This window comes from Podarcis melisellensis (assembly GCF_964234715.1).
Source record: "Podarcis melisellensis genome assembly, chromosome: 11".
In the NCBI taxonomy this organism is placed as follows: domain Eukaryota; kingdom Metazoa; phylum Chordata; class Lepidosauria; order Squamata; family Lacertidae; genus Podarcis; species Podarcis melisellensis.
This window is the reverse complement of record NC_138543.1, coordinates 29,970,200-29,988,822: the sequence shown is the minus strand read 5'-3', so window position 1 is coordinate 29,988,822 and position 18,623 is coordinate 29,970,200. Positions and strand designations below refer to the sequence as shown.

The window sequence follows — 18,623 nt, the reverse complement described above, 5'->3', positions numbered from 1 at the left end:
TTGACCTGGAGGGATTTGATAATGCTTTTGGGTGGCATGCATATTTGTGGTATGACAAGGTTAAAGTTCATAAATTGTTCAAAAACCATATTGTCAGAAGGGCAATTTTCATGGTCTGGTCAAAATATAAAGACTTATTGGAGAGTAAAACTCCGAGGTGGCTCTCACCGATGGAGGCCAAAGCACGTAAAAGACTCAATATGGAGGCCCACTGGCCTAAATATTGGGAAATAATTGAAAAAATTGGAGATAAATGGAGGTTACAGAGTATGGAAAAGTTAAAAAACAAGGTGCGAGATTGGTTGCATTATGCTCAAATCCAGGAAGTTTTTAAAGCAGACAAAAAAGTGGGTTTTCAGGAGGAAAAATCGAAACTAGAAACAGAGTTGCTTGAGCCAAAATCCAAGCTAATTTCGAGAATGTATAACTTGCTGCTTAAATGGAACACACAGGATGAGATTGTCAAATCCTCTATGATAAAGTGGGCACAGGACTTGGGGCATAACATTATGTTTGAAGACTGGGAAAGGTTATGGAACACCGGAATGAAATTCACGGCATGTACTGCCTTGAAGGAAAACATTATGAAAATGATATACCGGTGGTACATGACCCCAGTCAAGCTTGCAAAGATATATCACCTGTCTGATAATAAATGCTGGAAATGTAAGGAAGAGGAAGGGACATTTTTACACCTCTGGTGGACCTGCCCGAAAGTGAAGGCCTTCTGGGAAATGATACATAATGAACTAAAAAAGGTGCTGAGATTCACCTTACCTAAGAAACCGGAGGCCTTCCTTCTGGGCATGGTAGACCAGAGGATGGTCAAGAAAGATAGAACTTTCTTTATGTACGCTACTACAGCAGCGAGGATTCTGTTGGCAAAGCACTGGAAGACACAAAATCTACCCACATTGGAAGAATGGCAGACGCAGCTGATGGACTATATGGAGTTGGCTGAAATGACTGGCAGAATTCGAGACTCGGGAGAAGAAGAAACGGAGGAAGTTTGGAAAAATTTTAAGGACTATTTGAAAAAGCATTATAAGTTGTATGAATGTTAAAAAATGCTCCTTTCTAGGAAGGTACAGCTTCAGTATCGGCAAATTTCTGAATTGATAAATAAGACACTATAAGACAGAAGTGAGGTAACGAAATATTTTTATTGTGTGGAAATTAAAAATTAATGCAATTGTATCGAAATGATTACATCAGATAACACGATAAAATGGAAGATATATTGTTATGTACAAAACAAGTCAACAAATTGCTGAGGTTTTGGTTACACAGGGAATGCAGTGCTTGGGAGATGGGGGAAGTCCATTGGATTCATGGAAGTATGTATTTGAAAGTGGAAATTTGTTTATTAAAAACCTAATAAAATATTTATAAAAAAAAAAATAATAATGCTACTGAAATGGCACAAAACCAACTGAAGTAAATCCCCAACATCCTTTTTTAAAAGGCAACTTTAGAAAGGGGAATTTGAGCTACGAAGCCACTGTGTGTGTGTGTGTGTGTGTGTGCGCGCGCTAAAATTACCTCTACCTGCAACTTGCCTTCATCAAATCCTCTCTCTTCTACCCTTGACTTATTTTTCTTTCTCCTGCAGGGTTCCGGATACATTAACCCCTTTTCTCTGACTCGGAAAGTGTAAGCAAGTAAATGATGAAAGCAATGGGGAGGACAGCAATGGGGAGGACAGCATCTTGCTCACTGGGCCTCTCTAGCTAGAGAGCAAGTCACAGCAATGGCAAGGAGGAGCTGAAGATATGGACAATGGAGTTGAGGAGTCCCACTAAGAAGAGGGGAACATGATGAGAGAGGGGAACCACACTAAGGATATATTGCCAGCTGCACCCCCTGAAAACAACACTACAGATCATTCACATGACCATCTGAGCTTGTGGTTTTTAAAAGTTCATTCTCATTCATGCTGCCGGCCTGCCACAATCTAAGTTGATCATAGACAAACCACCCTAGCTTTTTTAGCAATTGGGATGACATGCAAAAAGCCAGTCTGTCTTCATTTTACACATGGTGTGCAGCTTTCAAGTTCCTGGCTCAACCTTGGGCTGCATCAGTGAAAAACAGCGCAGGCAAGCATGGGCTCAAGTGGTCATGAATGAGTCCTTAGTCCTTAAATAGCACTGGTGGAAGATGGCCTTAGTGAAAGTGAACAGGACTAGAACTTGTTGAAATATAAATCTGTATACAAACTGCAATATGATCCTATGTGTATGGTAATTGCAGACAGAGATCAAGTGGCCTTTTGCTTTGTAGTGAATGAAGCTTCCCTGTTTTGCAGGCAGGTCCCCCTCACATATAACTTTGTAAAACATAAGAAATTTGACTTCTTCCACCTAGAAGCCACCCCAACAATTTGTGGTAGCAAAAAAGGAACAGCACTTGGCCATTGTTTATGTTTATCTAAAATTACAGATGACATACTGTGCCACTCCTAGCTTTAATTGGCTCCGTGTAGGAGCAAAAATTACTGGTGAAAGGTAAAAGCCACAAATCTACCCACTTTGTCATCTGCTCTTGTGGTGATAGGGAATGATACAGGGTGTAGTTGTTGTTGTCGTCATTGCCCCTTCTCTGCCCCCACTCTCCGGACTATTCCTGTCTCTCCCTTTAGTAAACTGGCAGAATAATTTTGACCATCCCATAATAACAGTGCTGATGTCCACCAAGTGTATAGAGGGAGAAGGGACTCACTGTGAACTTTTAAGTCCTTTTTCGCTCTACAAACTAGAGCCATTATACCATGGCATTTCTATAGAGACATAAGCGTACGATGTGTAGGTAGGAATTATGTCTGCTAAATATTTTGCATATTTAAATAAAGCTTCCTTGCTTTAAAATAATTTCATAAGGATTACAAAGGACTTTGAAGGGCCAGTTTAACATTGCTTGCCATGCTGCACTGGATCTGGACTAACAGCGGAGTCCTAACCATGTCTACAATTCCTGCTAGATTCAATGGGGCTTACTCTCAGGTAAGTGGAATTAGGATTGCAGGCTGTTATTTGCATTTCATTCCCATGACAATCAGCAGGATTTAAGCTTAATCCAGGATGACTAACTTTTCACATAGATTTCAACAAGCCCCAAGTGTGACTAATTCATTCTGGATCCAACTCTTTACTGTTGTTCCACAACACTCCCCCCCCATTCCTTATATATTTCTATATATTTCCCCACCAAAGCCAGAAAGTCTCTTTATTCCAGGATATCACATTTTTGCATGTGTTTGCTAAAAAAGCATCCAAAGCAGTTAAGCACAATTAGCTTTCATAAAAGCTGTACATGACTTTCTGCAGTAATGAGATTCCCAAGTTTGCATCTCCTTGTGTGTGTGTCTGTGTTTTCAAATCATGATTTAACAAAGGCTCCTTTTCTACCAGCTTTATGGTTACACTCCACAGCAGTGATGGGCCGAAGCATCATTGAAGGATTGCCCCCTGACAAATCCTCCTTTGTGTAACGACTGGGCAGGACCCATTAAATGAAAGGATCTTTAAAAAGAGCAGCCAGGCACACTTCATCAGCCTGCTGCCATGTTCTTCTAATCCTTCTGGATAATTCACAGGGACAAGACAGCACTGAGGCAGGCTGCGAAGAGAACCATTGTCACCAGCACTAGCATGCTTATCCCTAGCTGCCTGAGAGATGCTGTAAAGCTGTGGCTATAATATATCGCACACATACCCCACCTTGCAAGCAGCCAATTGACAAGCTTGCTAAGTATTAAGATGTACACTGATTTAGTGTCACTGACTTCAGTGGAAATGAATGGACTCAGAACTAAATACTGTATTCCAGTTCAACTGCGCAATGGATTACACAGGCAGCGTTCAAAACTCCCATTATTCTAGGCGCATTTTGCGACTTGGAATTTCATTAGCGAGAGCAATTTCTGAGCTCTGGGCGCAGTACTGCGCCTAAGATTTTAGATTAAAACTGCCACTGCTGGTGCTGAGGGTGTGGGAGGAGAAATTCTGCTCAACTTCCAGGAGATCACTGCAGCACCAAGCAAGCTGATAGATTCTGCCTCTCAGTTGGCCTTACAGAAAGACAGCGTTTTGAGGGACCCACATAAGAATATTAAGGGGGTGGGCAGGGGAAGCATGGCTTTGTTTTGGTTTTTGCAGTCTTCATACTAGACCATGTGAAAAATGAACATAGGATTTAAGCTGAAGTTCATTCATTTTCAGCTTTGTATTCGTGTTATTAAAAAAGTGCACCTAGACATTCCATGGTGGCACCCATAACCTAGGTTTAAGGTGTAATTTAACTCCTAGATTTCATATCTCAGTTTCTAACACTGTAGACAGATGTGATAAAGCAGAACAGTCTAGAACATCATAGAAAGGGTCTTCTCTCTTTCATCTCATAAGAATAGTAGCAAACAAATAACGGAGCATGGAGTTAACCAAACTGTTCAAATTGCACCCTCTATCTAGTAAAAAAAACAAAACAAAAACCCAGTACATGTCCTAAGTTTTCAAATACAGGATTGCTGTTCTCTGTTATGACACTTGCCTTCAAGAGTAACAGGTATGTTAATTAACAGGTGTTTTAAGAATCCAGAATTTAAAAGGTTTAGAAGTATTTCATATCTCTTGTTCTCCCATATTCTAAAACAATTCTTTCTTTCTTTCTTTCTTTCTTTCTTTCTTTCTTTCTTTCTTTCTTTCTTTCTTTCTTTCTTTCTTTCTTTCTCCCTCCCTCCCTCCCTCCCTCCCTCCCTCCCTCCCTCCCTCCCTCCCCCCCTCTCTCCCCTCCCTTCTACCCCATGCTGGTTAGATGAGCATAAGCCAGAATAGCAGCTGCATTTTGTGGTTATGCACTGCAAGATGGAAGGACTCCGAGTTGCTTTCCTTTCCTCATGCTGTCTCATACCAACACATGCTGGCAACTGGCAATCATACATGCATGAAAAGTTAGGTGGTCAAAAGAGATACGAAATTGAACATGAATCATGAATTTTGTGGGGCTTGAAATTGCACCTTGGAGAACTGTATGTTATAAAGTTCTAAGGAGAACATTTCGTTTGCAATAGAATCCACCCCGCTTAACGTTACACACACGCTGCAAATGAGTCTGTATGCTGCACACCCTCATAAGCAATGAGGGTGTCATTTCAGCCGTATATTACATTTTGGCAAATACAAATAAATGTTTGCGGTGAAAACATGTTTACTAGTTAAAACAAAGCTAAAATGTTCATGAGGTAAAGGTCAGAGAATATTTCATTCCCTACTGAGCAAATGGTCAGGAAGCACATTTGTCTCCATTTCCTGTCAAAACAGGAAGAGTGCAACTTCTTCCTCCACACAATGACTTTAGTTTTGCTTCCCACCTCCAGCTCTTACTCCCTCAGGGCCTTCCAAATGAATTTTAGAAGTGATCATTTCTTTTGCCTGTGTCTGTGACAACTCACTGACTTGGCTTGCTTTTTACTTTGTCTACTTGATAATACTAACAATTAAAAGCAGTGGGATCTAAATATATCATTTGAAGCTAGTTCATCTAAATTGTGCTCCAATATAGTTTAGTAGTACTGTACAAACAGCCTAGTGCCACGATGTTCATAATCTGTTTAGCAATTGCCTTCAAAATCTGTTTCATCACACACACACACACACACACACACACACACTATCATGAATAATACTTTGTGTTATAGGAGCATTAAAAAATAAATAAAACTGGGATCCCAAACAATAAAACTAAACATGACTTCACGTGTGATTATGTGTGATTCCCAACGAAATTAATTGGAATAAAAAATGTCCTTAGGCTGAAGAAGCAAACATTGTTTTCTACTTTGAGAAAGAAATGGAATTTGTTCTTAAAAGTAGAATATTTTGTTCACAGCTATCAGGAAGAAAATAGGTCTTGATACAAATAATAGCAAGAATACAAGCATATAGGAATCAATGCTTAGTTCATATTTTTATGACTTGGAGTATGAACTGTGGCGTTAGCTTTCATAGGGAAGATTTCATTTAATGCACGAAGCAGACAGTGAAAAAGAAGGGTTGTGTGTGCACACATGCTTGTAAACTGGAATTAAAAACGAGCACACATTTGAAGCAAAGACACCATCTATCAAATCAACATAAATGACATTCAGTTAAGAAACCCATAAATGAAGATGGATTCTGCCTCCCCCAAACACTTGCAGGCTTGCGCTCAATTTGCATGACACAGCACACATGAGATCATTTCTGTTTGTAGTGACCTAGCCTATTGAGTTCATGATTCAAACCAGAAGAAAGTGTGTCAGATCTGGTAATTCATTAACAGATGAATTCATTCAGCATACTTTATCTGTCTCTTAAACTCCCCCCTGAAGTATAGGTCACAAATGGAATGCCACGGAAGACTAAATCCCACCCCCACAAGTTTCTCTCGTCCATTTCTAATGACCAATCCATTCATAAATACAATTTTAAAAAGGAGATGTTGAATGTTCACCACATTCAAACCACAGAAGGGCATTGATTGAGAAGGTGTACATATATGAACTAAGGCTATGGCCCAATTAAAGATATCTTCTTCACATGACTTTTAATTGTTTAACTCATGTATCTCATCTTGATTTGGTTCCCTATGAATAAAAAAATAGGAAGAAAACAGTTCCCATTTATTTTCAGATGATGCCCATGTGTGTCACAACAGACGCCATATTTGAAGAGCATTCTAATGCGTGTAGGAGAGCTGGGGGCAACATCTTGTTCAAGAAGATGGCTGCCACCCACTATGTTTTTGATCTTCCTGTAATAAAAAATAATGCTCAGAGGGATGGGACTCTGCTGCCTGATTCATAAGGCCATATTTTCAGTCAGTAAAGGGATTTTAATGGATGACGCTAACAAAACTCTAGGAGGGCAATTGAGGGGCTAGAGGCTGCTGCAGAACTCTTTTTTCCCCCTACAGGTGGAGAGAGAGGTCCACCACTAGAGGCCTTCCTGATACAGCCATGTAAAGACCCACCACTGTCACAGAAATGGGGTATTGTAGAGAAGTGGTCAGGGGGAAACCAAAGATCTGCAGATTTCTAAGTCCCTTTGGTTCCCCTGATATAGTGCCAAAATCGGCTCAAAGCTATACTAGCACTGGAGCTGCCAAATTAAATCCCCTCCATTTGAGTCAATGGGAGGGCTAAGGGGGAAAGGGTAATATATAGCTGTCAACCCCTCTCTGCAACCTGGCAGGACTCCATTTTGGATCTCCTGTCACCCCACCATAGAATTGCTTTGCCAATCAACTAAAAACACTGCAGTGGTAGTATAACTACGCAATACTGTAATTTATATCATTCAGTCCTATATGTGTGGAAAGAGTTGGCAGCAGAGTTTGTTGTAGGATTTTGTTTTGGGGTCAGTGTCTCACTGCAGTGTTGAAAATCTCTTCAAGTGACATTAAATGAGTTAAGGTAACTCTTTTGAGAAAAATATTCTAAATATCTACTGATTTGTATTTTAACTCACAAGGCTTGCTCCAGTTGATATATTTCTGTTAAATGTTTCCCTTCCTAACAGCAAAAACAAAGTTGCACAAAACTTTATTGTACTGTATTTTTAATTTTAAACAGTTTCCTGAGTTGCTGGGTACCATCTTGCAACTTTGTACTCCTGTGCTTGGCTACACGAAGCAGGCTTATACAAAAAGAAACAAGGAATAAAATTATATTAAGGGTGAAATGTCTGGAAAAGGCAATCTCCTTCTCTGGGTTGTGAGCCAGAAGAAGTCTAACAGTGCCATCTTATGTATGCCTACTTGGATATAAATCCTACTCAGTTCTGTAACACTCCCAGGTCAGTGTGAATAGGACAATAGGCCAAATCTTTGTTTTCCTGGATATTATGCTGCTTCTCATTTGCAAACAAGGAGGGAACCAAGATGATTAAGGAAACCAAGCCTAATGAGGAACAGTTGACGGAGTTGGGTATGTTCAGCCTGAAAAAGACGAGATATGATAGCCATCTTCCAATATCTAAAGGGCTGTCACATGGAAGATGGAACAAGCTTGTTTCTTCCACTCCAGAGGGACGACCTGAACCAATGGATTCAAGTTACAAGAAAGGAGACTCCAACTGAACATCATAAATAACCTTCTTACAGTAGAAGCTGTTCAGCTGTGGAATGGACTCCCTTGGAAGGTGGTGGGCTCTCATTCCTTGGAGGTTTTTAAGCAGAGGTTGGATGGCCATTTGTTATGTTTGATTTAGTTGAGATTCATGTATTGCAAAGGGTTGGACTAGATGACCCTTGGGCTCCTTTCCAACTCTACAATTCTATGATTCTATGCAATGACTTCCTTGCATCTTTTACCCCTGACTAGTGGTTTCAGAGCTCAGCTTGGAAGAAGATTTAAAACTGCCAGGGAGTGAAGGCATTTGTAGGTGAGAATCAGCTGACAGGGGACAGCTTAAACTCTCCTTCCTATATGCTAGTCCCCCACCTCCCCTAAGGTATGAAAATCTTTCTGTTCCTGATCATTTTTTCTACATTTCCACGTCATTTTCTGATTTTTTTAAAAAAGTGAAAATACATTGATATTTTAGTGCACATTTATTTCAAGAGCCAAAATTTTAATGCAGTTTTGCTTAATATATACATTTTTTGCAAGCAATTCGCCATGATACGATGCATCTCTGTAGGTTGTTTTCACAAATGTTGGCATCTTTGTACACATTACTTGGCTGGAGAACTGCGATGAACTGGAGGAGTGTGAATTCCAAAGATGGCTGTGTTTCAGTTCTCGTATTGTTTTGGAAAATGCAGACTAGGTATATTTGCCTATAAATGCAAACAGGGTTGAATTTATTTCTTACCCGTTGCTCCTACATTAGTGTACTGTGGGAAATACAGAGTTGGATATCTTTAATTTGTCTTTACATTTCACATTTCACACTCCTTATCTGGGCATTCCCTTCTACACCTTCTGATAAAAATAAGCCTAAAACAATAGCAAGTTTTGTGGGTTGCATTCAACTAATTTCAAAGCTAAGTCCATCAATTTTGGTGAATTCTGAGTATTACATAGCTGGATTCAAATCAGGGTTACTTCGAAACACAAATATATTCAAAAGCAAGGGTTGCAGAACCCTGCAACTTTTACTTCAGTGAACTCTCAAATCGCACTAGATTATTTTTAGCATTACTAAAAATCTGCCACAGCATATGATTTTAGGGTTCTTTAAATACACCTGAGGTCTTGAGAATCTCAGCTTCTATTTTAAAACTAGTCAAACAATTCTAACATTGTTAAGTTGTAGAGAGGGAAGATTGAGAACACAACCTTGAATGTGTGACATGCAGTCACAAAGGGAAAATGGCAAGCATAGTTTAATGCCATAAATGTAAATCGGTTTCATGAGTTCATCTTGCAACTGCAGGGCTAGCTTAAGAGGAAAGACAAATCCTGACATCTTCCAGGTCAGGATTTCACTCTCTCTCTCTCTCTCTCTCTACTAAATCATTGAAATCTAGAGCACATTCAGTGAGCCATTATGGATGCAAAGTTCAAGCCTCGTTGATTTCCAGAGAAGAAACAAATCTTTCTGAAATTCACCATGGAAGTGCCCAGGACTTTGAAATGCTTAGCTTTGAATGAATTGTATAATCTGTATAGTCTTCTCACAGTAAGTGAAGAGTGACATAGCGCACTTGTAGAACATCTCTTTGCATGCGGAAGGCCCCAGATTCAACTCCTAGCATCTCCAGATATGACTGGGAATGTCCCTTCTCTGAAAACCTGCCATTCAGTTAGGTGGGTGAATTTGGTATGAGGATGCTTCCTATGTTGAGGACGTAGCCATTTCCCCTTCCCCTTACGCTTGCAATCCTTCCCAGTGCTCTTCTTCGTAAAGAATGTGAAACTTTCCTTTATAGTGCCCAAAGAGTAAGCTTATATTGTAGTTCATTTCAAGACTTCTAACTGTATCTTACTGTCTACAGTCTACAGCTCAAACACGTAGATCCTAAAACTGTACAATCTAAAATGACCAGCTGTGGGTTTGATCCTGAGGAAGTAAGTTAAAATGAAAGAAGCTAGTCATGACTAAAGGCTCATCCATTGGTCTGAGAGGATTCTCTGTTTGCTCCACCGCTTTCCCCAGGAAAACCAGCTCTTTACCACTGAACCGGGGCAAATGTCAGTTCATGGAAAACCTGATTGATGTTTGCTCAGATTCAGAGGCAAGTGGCATGCTTCCCCAGGGAAAAGTGGCAGGGCAAGTGAAAGTGAAGACAAGCGCTTAGCCCCATTGATTTTAATGGGACTAAAGGGTGGTTAACTTAGTTTTGTACAATACCTTGCGCAAATCTAACTGCCTTGGAAAGCCAATTCCATAGACAAAAATCATGCCCAAACCCATTGATTCAATATGAATGAGTTAAATGATTGTGGTAAACCTTGGCGGAAAGGTGATTAACAGTTCCATGGACCTCCATATTCTGGGAAGTAAGAGTGTTCTATTTCTTGATAAAGTAACACTTGAATAAAATAATAGCTTCTGAACTATTGTCCATATTTTAAATAGATAGTAAAAATCAAAATAAGCTCCTTTTTGCCAAATATTAATCCCCTCAACAATTAATTTAATTTAATTTAATTTAGGCATTTTATTTTTTTTACACAAACTGGCAATATGCTCATGGACAAAACAACTGATGTCTAAATGCTTAATGCTGCTCACTATTCCATTTTTAATTTAAATTCTAAGCTATAAACAATTAAAGCAAATATGGTGGTTTCGTATTGACAGACTTATTGCTTTCTGGCTTGGCCCAGGGCAACAAGTAACCTACAGGGAAAACTCAGAATGCATCAATCATAAATATTATCATTGTTTGCTTTATTTGAAACTTGATTTTCTGCCACAAAGAGGGCAAGTTATGCCTGCACTGCAGCGTTTTAAATTTCATACAAGGCTTGCTTGAAAATTAGAACAATAAATTATTTCTATGTTGGGTTCTTTCTACAAGGGGCACGTGGCTCATCAGCTAGCGGAGGGCCATGCACACAAGCTGGCTTCCAGCTACACAAGTTGCCCTTGTTGGATTGAAATCTAAGAACACAACAAGGTGAAACGTGCAAGGAGCCCCAAGACAGATAGCTGGGATGTGGAACTCTACACATGGCTTCCAGTGAGAACTCTGCATACAGAGCTCAGCACACAGCTGGCACAGATTGGATGTGCATCAAAATGTACATAGACATCAGCACTGCGCAGAGCAGATGGGAGGACGTCTTCTCATCAGTTTTATAATAAAAAGGGGAATGTGCATCCCTCGGGGATAATTCATATAGCTATTACCTGCCTGTTGCTGGTAGTCAGCAACACCTTGTTACCCACAGTTTTCTCTGGATCAGAGCCTTTTAAAGCCTTAACATTAAAGTATGAGTGTGTTTTACGGTGACATCTGCACTGTTAAAGAACGGTTTAACATGCAGTTATCATGACCTATCCTATAATATTGTGGGAAGGTTTGGATAGAGTAAAAATAATCATAACACACATGCACAAACCACTTCTTGAATAGGTAAGAAGCTACAATGTTATTTACTTGTTTGCTTGTCTCGCTTTTCTTCTTCTTGTTATTTCTGTACTTTTCTTGCTCTGTACATTGGATTGTCTAAGCAAACACCTTTCTACTATAAGGTTGACTCTGCTTTAAAACGGAAGTAACAAACTTTTCTTAAAGTCTTAATTCAATTTTATGGTTGCCATATAGGTGTCAGATTTATTGGTAGTATTTCAGGACTGAAATTCTGCCTGAAAATTTTATAACTAAAAACCCTAGTCCATGACAGATTTTTGACAGGGGGGATACAAAGAAAAATAATAAAATTTGCTTGATCAGGTCCACAACATACCCCCTTGAGCTTTTCTGGTTTATAAAATAAATATTGACATTGCAATTGGCAACAGTCTCAATCTAAGCAAAGTTAGTTTTGGAATTATAGTAGTTTGCAATTGATAGAAAGGAGCTGATCTTACACAACAATTCAGGTGTCACAGTGATATATCCTCAGCAGAAGGATCTTGTATTATATTAAAACTAGAGAGTGTTTTTTAAAGTGTATAACATGCAACAATATGCATAAAAATATTGAAGCTTCACAGACAATAGCATGTGAATATTACTGTAAATGTCAGATATATGATGCAGATGTGATGTTTTCGAGCCCTTTAAAAAATTAACCCCAAAGCACAGATCTGACTTATGCCATGATGTGACTGTGAAGTGCAAAGAGGATTATTTTGCAACCTACCTGCCTGTTACGTTCATCCATAATCCTTGTGATCTGAATCTTTTTTCTCCCCATAGTCCCCGTTTTTCTTCTCTCGTTCGTTCCTACACTCGTGTATTTTCTTCTTATCTTTCCTTCCTCTTTCCTGTTTCCTCAAACCAAGAATCCTTCTTCAGCACTTACGCGATTCAATTCACAGACCCCTGCATCCGTTCCTGCTAAGTACACAAAAGAAATGAAGTGTTAGGGAGTTATTTGGACATAATCTTTATAGAATGATGCTACTATGATATCTTACCAACTGGCTTAAGTGTGGTTTTGAATGCAGAACTGCTAAATAAGCAATAAAGTCAGAAATTATTAGGCATTATTATTATTAGTAATTGCGCTAAACTGGATTTTTGTTTTGTTTTGTAGCTATGGCACCTCAATCCTACAGACAGTTATTCAGAAGTAAGAGATACGCTTTCAGTGGGGAACATATATCTTAGGCTCTGGATATAAGCGCTGAAGAAAGCTTTTAAGACATCACTAAAACAATTAAAGTGCATGCACTCATACTTCTCATAGATGCAAATTTTCTCTATTCTGTAAGACTTCCTTGGAAATATGAAAAATTACCTAAATCAGGGAGTTAATGAACCTTTCCATACCTGTGCAAGCTAAGTAATCAAGCTAATTCACTTTTGAAGGAAAACAGAAGAGGTGATAATGTTTCTTATTATGCAAACTAGGCTAGACCATTATTAAAGTACTATTTGATATATGAGAAATGTCAGCCAAATCTAAATCCTTTAACCTTATATTCCATTTTTAAAAGAAAGAGAATGACTGCAGATGAAATAGTTCAAGAGAAAAATACCCCTTTAGCTCTCTTATTGAAAAGTGAGGGTTTTTTTACAGACTAAATATATTTGTATATATTTCCACCTACAATAAGTGTAATAATTGGTGCAGTTGTTAATATAACCCACGCATCTACCATTCCTTCACACATAAGGGCAAAAAACTAATCACATCATAAAGAGTCATAACTGCAAAAGAAAGCTCATAAACACATGACAATGTGTTCCTAATATTCTTCCACACAAAAAATAAACCAGAGGATTCATTCAAAACTATTGCAAAACATTACATAAAAAGCAAATCAAAAGCTGAAAAAATAAGCAAAAGGTCACAAGCGAAAGATATATGACAGTTATGTGGATAAAATCAAATATCTCCCTGTAGCACATTGCAAACATTAATGTTTATTATGTATGTCTACTGAGACTGCAATCCTATACACAGTCACCCAAGTGTAGCTCCCATTTAACTCAATAGGACTCACTACTGAGTAGACACACATAGGCTAAAATACAAATTTTAGCACACATAGAGAGAAATCGAAAATTGCATTTATATTTATTAGTGCCTAATTCTCCCCAACACACACCACCGTGTTCCAATAAAATGATTTCTTAATTCACAAGAATGTTAAAATATGACAGTGCAATCTGAACTTTAGGCTGGCTTTCCTATAGCCAACCTGTTAAATTATCCCCAAAGGTACAGTATGTAACTTTATTCTGAAGCTGAAAATTCTGGCCTGAAAATTCAGATCGGAAAAGCTGATCTTTACTCAAATTTTCAGTTTTGTGCTCATTTTGTTTCCGTCAGTTTATTTTACAGCTATTCTGTGTTCTGGCCTCTTAAGAAAAAAAATTAGAAGGCTATTACTCAGTCACAAACTCCAAATCTTATACACCATAAGTTAGTTTTTACACTGTACCACCAAGTCTTAAGGAATCCAGTGCTGGTATCATTATACTTTACAGTATAGCAGAGAAACGAAACTATCAACTCACATCATTTCTGCAGTTTGAGGCATTTAAAATAGTTAATGAATTCACTTTTATGCAGTCTGAGTTGACAAAACAACCCTACCTGCTTTCATTACTCTTGAAACACAGAAGGAGTGCATACGCTCAATTGTAGTAGATTCTTTTTCTTTTTTTAAAGTATTTTAAATACAATCTAAGCATGTTTTGGAAAAGCTGCATTCTCTGACATTCGCTGGTGACTAGGACAACAAGTTCATTTTGAATGTTTTTCAACTTCTCTCAGCTGGACTGCTTCTTTGGGAGTTTCTCTCTCCCCCCCCCCCCCCCGCATCTCTCCAACCCCAACAGTCAAGCTTACCTCTGATATAAAAAGCCAGGTAATTCCCATGTACGTGCAGGAAGTCTAACAGGCTTTCTCCACAACAGTAAGCCAATAGACTAATCCACAGCAAATGCATATGGAACAATTTCCCTTCCTTTCATTCACGTGGAGCCCGAGGCACTATCGGCTTACAGTCCTATGCCTGCCTAAGCTGTCGCTTTGTTGAGGGTGGAAGGTCAGAGTGGACAGATTAGAGAAGTGGTGACACGGGGTTAGCCAAGAGGAGCACTGCTTTACGGATCGAGCTGCTGGAGCCGAATGAGAAAGAGGAGGGGGTGGGGGAGAGATCACAAAATGCTGACACTCTCGTCTGTTAGGACAAGGATGCAGAGCCCCTGGTGAAGTAACAACGTGGTGAGTCCCTCCCACACAACTAGCAGTTCCACATTTCATACTGAGCTTTCAGAAGAAGAAGAAGAAGAAGAAGAAGAAGAAGAAGAAGAAGAAGAAGAAGAAGAAGATTATAAACAGCCCAGTGTCAGGAACGTTAAGCATTCCACAACTACATAAAAATATTCTCCAAATAGTTCCACAAACACTTCTTGGACTTAGCAGACGTAAATCTAGGGCAAGCTCACCGGGTACATCGAAAGAACTCCAAATGTACATCATTGTAAGTTATGAGATGAATTTGAATCATTGTTCCCATTCGCAGCAACAATCTGTTGACAAGTGGTGAGGCGGGAGATTGAGGTGGGGAAAAGAAGCCTGTATGGCTTAAAAAGGAAGCATTGAGTCCAATTATTATGTTGTTGTTTCTCATATATATATAGGCTGAGGAACAAGAAACAATGTGTCAACTGTTTTAATCCATATATACATGCTTATGCGGGTATGTAAGCCCACACCACACAGAAATACTGCAGTTCTATAGCTAGGGAAGTTGCAGTTTGGTGCTACTGTTTTGACTAAAAAATCATTGTTAGGATTCCCCCGCACACTATCCAGCTTAATGTCAAAACCATACTATTTTGTCTTTTTCATGATTTCTCTCTTTAACATGCATTATTTTATTAACACCACACACAAACACGCACATGCATTTTTGCAAAACTGCATGAATAGAGGATCCATCTTAATTTATACATACGGGCAAGACTCCCAACCATACAGCAAAGTACCGTACATAGAAATGTAATTAAAATACATCATGGGATGAACAAAAACACCATAAACCTTAAAATATTTTTAAAGATCTGTGCCAAGAGTGAAGGAGATCCAGAATTCCTTACCACCTGCCCTTGGAACTTGGAAAAGATGCTTTGAGTTGCAGAGGGCATTATCTCGTACACTACGTACACTACAAGTGTTAGAAAAATTGCAGTGCTTCATAAACCCTCAGACTGCATTTAAAAATAAAAAAGTGCACTAGGCAAAACTAGCTATATGGCAAGTTAAAATTATTCCAGAAGCCCTGTCAAAATAGTGTCCACATTAAATAAACCTTCCAGGCTAATGACAGTTATATGTAAACAAATGCATCTTTTAAAAAAATGTTGATGTTTCATTATTCAGATATTAACATTCTTCAAAATCACAGCCTTCGGCATTTTCCCCCTTTTGGAAACCCAAATACTTTTGTAAAGATAAAATAAAATCAGACTGTTTACTGAAAAGAGGAACTTCAGTTTGGCGGGCTTCTGTTCGCTCTATGATTGCCAAAGGCACAGATAGTTGAGGGAAGAGTGATTTGAGTTCCAGTGGGCAGATGCAGCACTGCAGACAGCCATTCTTCACTCCCTCTCTCACACATTTTCCCCCTCTCTCTCCTTCTCTCTCCCTCCCGCTCACTAACACAGAAGAATCTTGACAGAATAGCAGGAAACACGCACTGAGTGGTCAGGGAAGGAGATGATGTCAGCAACCACGAACAATAAAAGGTGTAAAGGTGCTTCCTTCCTTAAACTGTTCCAGAAGTGCAAAATGGGAACCAAAACTCTTTACTTCCTTCTGCGAACAGAACTTTCTGAATCTGCTCGGCTGCATAACACCCCAGACAGAGGTCCCTTTCAACAAGTCACCCAAGGGGCAAGAAGCAGCAGCAAAACGGAGGACTCTCAATACATCCAATTTATAAACAAAGTGGTAGCCAGAGGGAAAACTTATTTAATGGTGATGGAAGCTTTGTTAGAAAATGCAAAAAGTGTCCCATAAATAGCAGCCCCTGCCCATTATGCCTGGCTGTACATATTCCTACATTCTAATGTAACGGTTCTTACATTTGAAACAAAAACAAAAGAACCCTCAAGCTTGTGTCATGGGCAGAGAGTGACAGCGCAATCCTATAGATAGAATTACTTCTACTCAGAAGTAATTCCCACTAGGACTTACTCCCAAGTAAGTGTGAATAGGACTGCAATCCTATGCCCAGGCCCCATTGACTTCAAGTAAACTTGCCTCTGAGTCAACACCTATCGGATTGCCCTGTAAATAAAAATAAAAATCTGTTCTGTTTTCAAAGATGAACAAGGGGCCTTGCTTCCATTCCTTCAAAAAGCACAGCCTGTACATTTGACACTAAGCGAGAAAGCCCAACTGATGCCAGAAACAGAGCAGCAATATGACAACGGGCACAGAAAAGTCTAGTTAATATTAAACAAAGAAGCTTCAACTGTTCTGCCTTATAGGACCATGAATGACCGCAGGTCATGGCGCAGCCCAACACTGAAGAGCTGCAGATGCGCAACAGAGTGTTTGTATATCCTAAATTGAGTATCCTAAATTCATGCTAATCTATGGTTTGATGTGGGCCATAACACATATTGTTACACATATATTCTGTCCATCCTATTCCTGTTGATTTTGAAATAAACCCCACAGTTTCCAATGCAACCTACTCCCTAGGAATAAGAATGTATAAGATCATAACCTTCGCCTCAAAATAACACTTTGTGAGATAAATCAGGCTGAATGAGACAGAGATTTGCTCAAAGCCACCAAGAGTTTTACACACAGCTAAGTAGGAATCTGAACCTGGAATACTTAAATCCAGTCCAGCCAGCACCACCAATGAGAAATTATTATGGGACATGATCTGTATGCTGCCGTTGAATATATAGAGGCTGGCATGGGTCAGTACAGACATTGCCAAATCCATTTCCCCTGGCACCAATCACACAAGGATATAACCAGAATCTGGCCCCTTTAAAACAACTTTTTCATTATACAGTTATACACTAGATGTCATTACTGCTGCACTAGATCTGAAACACACGAGCAGCGTGCTCCACTATATGCAGTAATCTAATTTGGGCAGAAAGCCATTATTTTTAAAAGAAATAAATAAAGTGAATCTGAGTCATCTGAAGATTTCAAACATCTGTCTCAAACATTCCAGTTCAGAAATTTAACATAACCTACATTTATGTGTTTTGATCTTATGACTGGTCTGCCACATTAAAAGATGTGCAAGGGATTTCATTCTAATCTGCTAAATTCATCTCAGGAGAGCATGCATTTTACAACAGGAAGTTTAGCACAAACACTGAAGTCATACAGAAGCTGTAACCTTGCCTACAAGCATAAACACGACTTGCCCCAGATGATTTGCTGCTTGAGGCAAAAAAATCAAGATGCCTCCCTTCTCCCATTCCAAGTACAAAAACTGATCAAAGTGGCAATAACTGAATTCTACTTCAAAGCAGATGATGGGACCCTGTCTTCCAGTGCAACTGAAGGCAGCAGGCTATCTTAGAGAGTGCAGGACAAACCATGTGTCACAGACACACAATACTGTTCTCCAACTGTTCACCATCCCACAATTTCAGCCAGCTGAGGCACCCACCTCCCTTGGCTAATGGTAGGACCAGCCCTGAGTATAAACTACAAATTTGGGTTAGACTTTGGTGGGCAAGTACTTAGTTGATTTTATCTACAGCATCCAATGACACTCTAAATATTAAATGATGAAGATAATGATTTCAACTTGTTATAAAGCTTTTGTGTGTGTTTGCTTTTATAGTTTCTTCTATGGATTACAGATGAGATTTATTACATAGTAAAACTGTATTCCTTCTGACAAAGAACTATTTCATCTTTCCATATCGCATTGCCAAAAGACATAAATTTATTCATTTATAGAAATTATTTTATAAACAAAATAGTGTGTCTGATCACCGGTAAGGACAAACACTGATGTAGG

The 18,623-nt window shown here is 39.1% G+C and overlaps 1 protein-coding gene across 14 annotated transcripts in view; it reads right to left on the bottom strand.

Annotated features, from left to right (window-relative positions):
• Window positions 1-18,623, bottom strand: part of MEF2C (myocyte enhancer factor 2C) — a 160,060-nt gene that overhangs the window by 86,564 nt on the left and 54,873 nt on the right. For 10 of the 14 annotated variants that reach the window (XM_081930179.1, XM_081930178.1, XM_081930186.1 and 7 more), the window contains one exon: window positions 12,299-12,495. In XM_081930179.1, coding sequence (XP_081786305.1) covers window positions 12,299-12,352 — 54 coding nt within the window. In that variant the 5' untranslated portion in view covers window positions 12,353-12,495. Of the gene's footprint in view, window positions 1-12,298; window positions 12,496-14,458; window positions 14,718-18,623 lie in introns of those variants that run through there. The other 4 variants (XM_081930180.1, XM_081930182.1, XM_081930183.1 and 1 more) reach the window with 3 other exon arrangements.